The 10,000-nt window shown below is 31.7% G+C and overlaps 2 protein-coding genes across 2 annotated transcripts in view; one reads left to right on the top strand and one right to left on the bottom strand.

The window, feature by feature from the left end:
* Nucleotides 1–2,707: 2,707 nt before the first annotated feature.
* LOC137631458 (loricrin-like) lies at nucleotides 2,708–5,483 on the top strand. Its single transcript, XM_068363220.1, has 2 exons — nucleotides 2,708–2,768; nucleotides 4,357–5,483. The coding sequence occupies exons 1-2, from the start codon at nucleotides 2,751–2,753 to the stop codon at nucleotides 5,398–5,400; spliced, it is 1,062 nt and encodes a 353-aa protein (XP_068219321.1). The 5' UTR covers nucleotides 2,708–2,750; the 3' UTR covers nucleotides 5,401–5,483.
* Nucleotides 5,484–6,627: 1,144 nt separating this feature from the next.
* LOC137631457 (uncharacterized) overlaps nucleotides 6,628–10,000 on the bottom strand; it is an 11,192-nt gene continuing 7,819 nt past the window's right edge. Inside the window, exon 2 of the mRNA XM_068363219.1 lies at nucleotides 6,628–7,933. Coding sequence (XP_068219320.1) covers nucleotides 7,238–7,933 — 696 coding nt within the window. The 3' untranslated portion in view covers nucleotides 6,628–7,237. The remainder of the gene's footprint in view (nucleotides 7,934–10,000) is intronic.

The raw sequence follows: 10,000 nt of genomic DNA, 5'->3' as shown, positions 1-10,000 counted from the left end.
TTTATGAAAATAAATCGGGAAAAAAAATTATGTATAAACTGTTTCAGATAAAATATTATTATTTAAGATAGATAGAATTATGAATTTTTCTGAAGCGCTATTTCCTTGACATCCAAATATCTGTGTAATGAAAGAATATAGGTTTTTCCATTAAATCCCGTGCAAGCGTTTGTCAAAGTATTAAGAAAAATAGCTGCTAAATATTAGTTTTATTTTTCCTCTTTATGGTATTACACAGAAATTTTATGTTGTAGCAATAAAAGTTGAAAGAATGAATACACGATAAAACAAAAGAACACGCTAACCTCAGTTCATCATATTCTAGATGATAAAATCTATGAAAGGGCATTGACATCTTCCGAGATAGTAAACCCAAATCATGCACTGTTAGATAAAAAACCGTAATTTTGATCGGATATTTTCCGTAAAAATATACTGTTCCCAACCGTATTTCAGTAATATACAGGCGACCGTAGTTTTACCTTACTTTTTTATTATCTTTTACGGGTCGGTGACCGTAATATGACTCTTTTGCGTCAATGTATTCGTTTTTAAAACGGTAAAAACCCAGGAATAAATGTTGCCAGACATTTACCTTTTTTCATGAAATTTTTAAGTGTCAAAATAAAGTAAGGAGATTGACTGAGTTAAGAAAGGAGTTAAGAAGCACTTAATACACTACAATGAATTCAAGCAAATGTTGATCATATGAGGCATCGAATACCTACACTGTTAAATATTTTCGGTAAAAAAACGATAAAAATCCTGGAATACATATTGCCAGGGATTTCCCGTTTTAAACACGGATATATTGAAGTAAAGAAGTGATATTACGGTAAAAGGTAATGACAAAATATGGTAAAATTTCGGTAGCCCGTATTTTACTGAAATACAGCTGAGAACAGCATATTTTTACGGAGAATTCCTTATTAAAATTACGGTTTCTTTTATAAGGTAGGCAAGACGCGGGGCTGTAAAACAAGTCATCATGATTAGGTAACACTCTGAAATCCAGGATGGCACCCGAATGCTCCATCTTATAAGGAAGGAATTAGTGTGTTTTCTATCGGAGAGTTTTCTTATATACCTGTTGGATTTCAACAAAAAGGAAGCGAGGGTATAAGAGTTAGAAAAGAAAGGAAAATTAGATACCTTTAAAGACCAATCTTATGTCAATTATCCAAAAAAAATATGGTGACTGATTGTTACCATAATCTGGCCTCTTAGAAATAAAAAGAAAAAGTATAGGCCTAATAGGTTATCAATACAATACAAGTTTCGGAAATGAGTATTACTCAATTTATCAAATGTCTCTTCAAATAGTAAAACATAATTAGATCATGCTATGTCAAATCTGTAATACTTAATTATGACACCATCTATATTCATAAAACATTTTTCATAATTAATCAGTACTTGAGAGAGATCTGTAAAGCTATGACTTCCATTTAAGCCATCCATAAGTAAAAGGGAAATAAGACGAGAATAAAGACAGGAATACACACAAACATATTTCCACTCATATGATAGCTATTGAAAGTTCAGTTTTTTCTTATTTCTTAAATTGTTTTTCTATGATTTGCACAACTATATACTGCACCACCACCACCCTCAACGACAATAACAACAACAACAACAATAAATGCAGCTATTTCTAGTCCAATGTAGGACAAAGACCTCATACATGTGTTCGTCTGGGTTTGGTTATTTTCATCCCAACGCTGGCCAATGTGGATTGGTACGGGTGGCCCTGACTATAATAGTACAGCTTTGCTGATCATGGCGATACGCAAATCCTTTCACCACGTTAAGGTATTTCCACTCAGATAGGGATGTATATATACAGTATATATATATATATATATATATATATATATATATATGTGTGTGTATATATATATTTATATACATATATATACATTATATATACATATATATACAGTATATGTGTGTGTATGTATGTATGTATTTATGCATGTATGTATACATAAATATGTGTGTATTGCATATATCAATTTATATATATGTATATATATATGAAATAAACAGTAAAGTATGCATGCATTTATATATATATACATATATATACATATATATATGTGTGTGTGTGTGTGTGTGTGCGTGCAAAAGCTCGGTAACTTTCTCTACTAAATATAAGTTCAGCTCTTTAATTTACGATACCGATTAATCGGCCTTTTTATATATTTATATTTCAGTAGATGTTATTCACGAAATTTTTGTTTTCATAATCACTGACTGCTATATCATTCCTAAGCAATTAATACTAACAATAGTTATCTACTATCTCATTTGAAGCGAGTCATAAGTTTCTAAGATGCCTACTTGTGCATAGTTGAAGTCATTCACTGTTGATATATTTTGAAACTCATCATAAACTGCAGGAGACAAGAGAAAAGCGAAGTCACAAAGACAAAAGGCAATCGCTAATAAATATATTCACTATTCCAGAATCGAATAATGATGATAGAACAATCGTTAAGAAAAAAAGATACAAAATTATTTGACCTAGATACGAAAGGAGATAAGAAACTGGTTAAGAAGCAAATCGCTATGAGAAAGAGGAGGGACAAGAATAGATCAGTAGGGGTAAGGGAGGAGCCAGTGGGGGAGTTGAAAAGAAAGGACATCAGGTGTTAGCGGGAGGGGGGATGTAGGAGCATCTTTGTGTATATATACTCATCCAAGGTAGGACCTGCATCATTACCTCAGCTCGAGTCCTCTCCTCAACCATGAAGCAAGCAGCGTTGGTGAGTATAAGTCTTTTCTAAGTCTGTCACTTTATAACTCTCTGTCCTCACTGGAATGTGTTGCTACTTACACCAGATGAAAAAGGTTCTGTTCCAAAATTCCAAAAACCCTCTAAGACGACGCATTTCACAAGTAATTTTTCTTCTTCACAATTTGATAATAGACTTCATGTCAAAACTATATAGATAGAATATTTACCTGAATTTCATGATGGATGATGATTTTTTAGCATTATAAAGGGTTTCCAAATACTATGTAAAGTTTTATATATATATATATATATATATATATATATATATATATATATATATATATATACATATATATATATATTATATATATATATATATATTTATATATTTACACATCTACATATATATATATATATATATATATATATATATATATATATATTTAAATATATATACATATATATGTATGTATGTGTGTGAGTGTTTATGTGTGTATATATACATATATATATACATACATATATATATATATATATATATATATATATATATATATGCATATACATACATACATATTTATATACACATATATGTACACATATATATAAGTGTGTGTGAGTGTTTGTCTGTGTATATAAGTATATATATATATATATATATATATATATATATATATATATATATATTTATTTGTATATATATATATGTGTGTGTGTGTATGTATATATATACACACACTTATATATATATATATATATATATATATATATATATATATATATATATATATATATATATATATATATGTAAAACAAAGTGATCTCCAACTTATAGTGAAAATATAACCCTTGAATACAGAAAATAAATATAACTTTATTCCCTTTGAGTTAAAATCGAAGTTTCAAAACAATTTTCATTCACTGCAACTCAGTAAAGGTCAAATTCCTATAGAAAAGATACTATTATTGAGAACTTAATTTCAAGAATTATTTTATTATATAGTTTCCTTCTGGTATTGTGTTCATTTTCAAAAACAGAATTTGTATTATTTATAAAATAAGTCATTTGTTCCTGCTATTACTATCGAAAATATCTCCATTTTTCTCTTTCCTTACTCGCATGTCTAATTCTTTATATGCCAGCCTAGCGTAAATATATCAAAAGAAAAACATTAATTTCCTTTAGAGTATGAAAGATTTTTTGTGGTTCAAACCACTGTGGAAATGAAACAACACAAATTCTCCTCATAATTTGGGTATTTCATTTAGCAGTTATTTGTCTCAGAAAATTTTCAATACCTTTATGGAATTACCATTGCAATCTTTTGATCTTTATATTCATTATTTTATCTCCAAATGACATCAAAATTAGCACTCTTCTGAATCTTTCCTAATTTTTTATATTTAGTTACTTAGATGGAACGAAAATCTTTCAACCTATATCAAATGAAGAAATATGTTAAGATTTTACCACAAGGACAATAATAGCCTATGCAATAGTGCAATATAATAGAATTATTTATTAATCATATTAAATTAATAAAACTACCCTACCGAATTAAAAAAATGAAATTAGAAATAGAAGTTTTATATTTCGTTTGTTTCTTCCTTTTTAGATTGTCGTGTGTGTGTTGGTGACAGCAGAAGCATCCGCACAACAAGGCTATAGTTATCCTAGTCCTCAGGGATCGTCTAGTGGTGGAACAGGAGGGTCCTTTGGCTCCTCTGGTATAGCTGGAGGTATCTCTGGAGGAGGTTTCGTATCGTCAGGATTTGGCGGTGCCGGAGGTTCAACATCTTCTGGCATCTCCTCTGGAGGGGGTTCAGTATCTTCTAGTTTCGGCAGTGGAGGAGGTTTTACATCCTCCGGTTTTTCCACCGGTGGAGGTTCTGTATCCACTGGCTTTGGCAGTGGTGGATCCTTCTCTGGACAGGGATCCGTCTCCTGTGGTGATGGACAGGTCTCCCATGGAGGAAGATGCGTAACCCCTCAAGTACAGCGTAATGTCTATGTCTACAATGTCCCTGCTCAGTCTCAACAAAGTGGCCCTCGTCCCGATATTCCAGCACCAAAAGTTGAACACAACATAGTCTTTGTGCGTCTTCCAGAAAATGTTGCTGGACAAGACCCCATTGTAGTTCCTCCACCACAGCAGAAGAATATTGTTTATGTCCTCAGCAAGGGAACAACAATAGGAGGTCAGAAGGTCATCAACGTTCCAGCACCACCCAAGACCCAGCCTGAAGTCTTCTTCGTCAACTATGGAGATGGTCAAAACCCAACTCTTCCAGGAGGTGTTGATCTTCAGACAGCCCTCGACAGCGCCGTCCATCAAGGAGTTGGCCAAGTCATCGGTGGTGGATCAGGAGGTGCTACTGGAAGTGGTTTTTCTGGCGGTGTCTCTGGAGGTTTCAGCGGTGGTGTCAGCACTGGTGTCAGCAGTGGTGTCAGTGGTGGCAGTTTTGTCGGTGGTCATCAAGGAGGTTCAGGAGGTTCAGTCAGTGGGGGCAGCTTTTCTGGAGGTTTTGTGGGCCCTGTTAACGGAGTCAGTACCTCTGGAGGTTTTGGAGGTTCAGTCAGTGGAGGAAGCATTTCTGGAGGTTCTCAAATCTCCGGGGGTGGCTCTTCTGTCCCCAGTGGTCTATACACTGCTCCTTAAATATGTTACTCTTTTTTTATGATCACCAACAATGTTTATAAATTGTTAGATTATCAAAATAAATATTTTGTTTCAAAATAATGACAATTTATTTTCTTGCAGTGGTTACATTAGCCTTATAGATAGATACATACATAAACACGCACACACACGCACACACACACACACAAATACACATATATATATATATATATATATATATATATATATATATATATATACATACATATACATATACATATATATATACATATATAAATGAATATATATATATACATACATACATATATATACATATATATAAATATATATATATATATATATATATATATATATATATATATATATATATATATATATATATATATTGCAATTAATATGAAACATCTCAGAGCTTTTGATTTAAGCCAATAATTGTGGAGGTGACTTCAACATCAGTATAGGTAGTAATCTCCAAAATCATTGAGGAAAAGGTGGTTTTGAATAGCACAAATAACCATAAATGCGTGGAGGAATAGATTATATACTGATTTTTAAAAGTTTATACTAAGTGAGAGCTCAAGAGTTCATACAAACAAACACGCCAGCATTTATATATATATATACATATATATATATATATATATATATATATATATATATATATATATATATATATATATATATATATATGTATATATACATATATATATATATATAGAGAGAGAGAGAGAGAGAGAGAGATTCATTTGGTGTCTTCTGTAAAGTTGGCAATGTACTTGCAGTTGACAATTCTTTATATTTCCTAAAAAATACAGACGAAATACCTGGATATATATATATATATATATATATATATATATATATATATATATATATATATATATATATATATACATATATATATTATATATATATACATATATACATATATTTATATACATATATATATATATATATATAAATGTATACATATATATGTATGTATATATATATATATATATATATATATATATATATATATATATATATTTGTATGTATATATATATATATATATATATATATCTATCTATCTATCTATATCTATATGTATATGTGTGTGTATGTGTGTATCAATTTTCGGTCACGTTCAGCTCTCCCCGTCCCTAGGAAGTGGAATTTGCCAGTAGTGCGTGCGTGGGTGTGTGTGTTTGCGCATATCTATCTAAATATTTAGCCGTCATTTTTGATGGGTCGAATACACTAGCAAACAATAGTAGACAAAAATACAAAAAGAAAATAGAAGCATTTTATTTTGGCATTAAAAAAGAAAATTTCGATAAAGAATGATGAAGAAATGAAGGAAAGTTATCAATATCTTTAAAAAAAAATCCAAGATTTGAATGATATATCACCTTAATTTGAATGAATATTGTTTCCCACGTCATGTTGCATAACTTATGCTAAGAATAAAGATAAAGGGGTTCTTGCAACCTTACATTCTTTGTGTATAAATGAATAGACAATACAACATGATAAGAAGGATTACCAGATATTTCTTTTGGTTTCTTATAAATTATTTTATTTATATATGATAAATGTACAGGTAAAAACACACTGTAATGCATACTTAATAATGACTTATTTTCAAAAACATTATATACATGTTTTTGCATATCTATATGAAATCGTCTATGCTATTTGTTTTCAATAACATTGATTTCTAATATATATATTATCTATAAATATCAAAAACAGAAACAAAGACATAAACATAAGTAAACATATGTCCCAGTACAATACTGGCCAAGGAAAAAAAAGGTTTAGAAATTTAATCACAACTTAATAAGAGAAAAATTCTTTATCAAATAATTATTGTTACTTGTAACTTATGTTGTTTATGTCTTGTATGTCCCCACCAGTGACAAAAAATGATCCATTAGTATCTTCATTCGCCGAATATAAATCTCGAGAATTTGCATAATTTCCTCCATTAAATCCACCTAATGAACGACTGTTGACGTCACTAATTCCATTCCGGACTTCATTTCCAGTAATACCGCCACCCCTAACTACACCGCCAACCTTTTGATCCTGACTGTACCTGATGAAATACACTTCAGGTTTCGTGGCAGGCGAAAAAGGACGCAGGCCATAATCGTTGTCTCTGCCTGCTCCCGAAGCTTTCTTCAAGAAGAACACGTAATGCCTCTGCTCGGGCGGAGGCACCACCACGGTCTCTCGACGCTTGGCGGGAAGCCGAACTAACAAGATGTTCTCGATGACCTTAGGCCGTCGGACATTTGGAAGCCGTGGCGCTTCCTTCCTCCTGGAAGGGGCGTTGAAGTAATAAATGTTTCGAGTGATTCTTGGAGTGACGCACAGCCCATCTGCTCGGAGTACTTGCTTGCCCCCGCAAGGAACGGTAGATGGTGGTGGACCTGTGGTTCCCTTAGTGTGTCGGCTGATGGAGGAAGGGCCCGCTTGACTCAAAGACATATAGGACTGAAGGGGTAGTTGCTGCACTCCTCGGATGTTGCTAGACGTACCTATTGCCCCTAAAAGCAACAATATCTGAAATGGAAATGGCCGCAGATTATTTCATGCACTTCTCATTTGTTGCCAGAAGTACTTGTTACCCCTAAAATTAATATCACCTGAAATCAAAATGATTGCCGATTATTTTCAACATCAATATCATGTATTATTCGTAAAAATTTATTTAGGATATTTTTTCAATAAAAATATAGTCTTCGACAGCAATTACACTTAGCTTTCGAAAATTTATATTTCCCAGAGTAAATACACTTGACATGCAATGGAATTAGAATCGAAGATATAGTGAGACACTATGTTATTTAAACTTTGAGGTAAACATAGAATTTGTCTGAATGCAATAAGTGTACATGTAAAATTTATCTGAATGCAATATTTCCTCACGTAGTTATTGCAACCTCTATTAATGCATTTGAGCAATCATTATGACACCTACAATAATAAAAATGAAGATGAAAGCTCATGAGAAATTCCAGAGGCCATTGTCATCCAATTAATCTAAATCTAGAAAAGAAATGTGACTCCCGAATCAACCATGACTCTTCTTTTTTGCAAGTCTCAACACTTTTACATTGCATAAGGATGAGGTTCGAATAAGAGGTTCATTGATGAAAGGCAAGAGAAATACTAGAACATATATTTACATATACTACACACAAACCTTTTGATCATAGATGATTTTCCAGAAGAGTAAGCCTAATGAAAAACACAAAAATACGTTTCCTTGCCCAAATTATCATTTATTTCTTATACTATATTCCTAAAAAAAATATACATTGAATTAACAAATTGAGGTATGAAAGATAATAACAAAGCGGGAACAAGATGAATATTTTCTACAAAAAAAAATGTAAATTAAACGCAACATACAAAGGATTATAATGTTTGTAAAAAGGAAAGAAATAACATGTCAATGGGCTGGCTTACAGTTTTTAACAAAAGGAAATAATACAAATAGAATATATAGATTATTATGAAAGCCATTCGAGCATAGTATTTCCAAATGAATCATAATTCTGTATAGAGAAGATGGTAGCCATGAAAGTATTCCCGTTTACAGAAAACGGCTTTGCAATATTCTTAGGGAGACTATGGTATTCTCACTCTAATGTTGGACTACAAACTATCATCAAATAATATAAAGATACTTTTGCTCATTCACTCGACATTTTGCAAAACATATCTTGAAAAAATAACAATTATCTCCTCTTTTTATGATACATATCTTTGCTATTTTTTAATGAGTGAAAATTACCTTTAAATACCAAGTTAATATAATCTCAAATTCGATAAAAGCTATGTTAAAGACTCAGTTGTCTCCAATCAGTCTAAAGAAATGCGATATCAGTATAAGAGGTGTGGTGGCCTGTGTGGCAACGGCCCTGACTGGTGATTGCTAGACTGGGGTTCCAGGTACCACTCAAACTCGTTCGTTCTTTTTGGTCGTTGCAACCTTACCATCCCTGTAAGCTAAGGGGGTTTTCGGGAGCCTATAGATCTATCTTCTGATTCATCAACAGCCATTACCTGGTGCTCATTGGTCCTAGCTTGGGTGGAGAGGGGGTTAAGGCACTGATCATATGTATATATGATCAGTCTCTATGGCATTGTCTTGCTTGATAGGGCAATGTCACTGCCCCTTGCCTCTGCTATTCATGAATGGCCTTTACACCTTAAAACCGTTGTAACCCTAACTCAAAGATAATTGGGTCTTATTAAACTATTTCCTCTATTTTTATCAGTCAAGACATCTAATATTCAAGAAATTCTTCATTATAATAAAGCTCGAACGTAAAATCCGATTTTCCTTAGATTTGGGTATGTTTGAATGTTATCAATTATAAAAAAGTGGGTAATAATCGTATACTTCAAGTACTTTTTATTCTCAAAATACAAGAAATTAGAATACAGAACACATAAGCTGCTGAAATTTTCCCTTCATATTTATATGAGTGAATAAAAATATAGATTGGATCTAAGACCAGAAATTGTAAATATATATGTATATAAATATGTATATATAATATATATAAATTTATATACATATACATATTCATATATATACATATATATATATATATATAT

This window comes from Palaemon carinicauda, chromosome 39, assembly GCF_036898095.1.
Source record: "Palaemon carinicauda isolate YSFRI2023 chromosome 39, ASM3689809v2, whole genome shotgun sequence".
NCBI lineage: Eukaryota > Metazoa > Arthropoda > Malacostraca > Decapoda > Palaemonidae > Palaemon > Palaemon carinicauda.
Note: the sequence above shows the minus strand (reverse complement) of the source record. Positions and strands in the feature narration are given on the sequence as shown.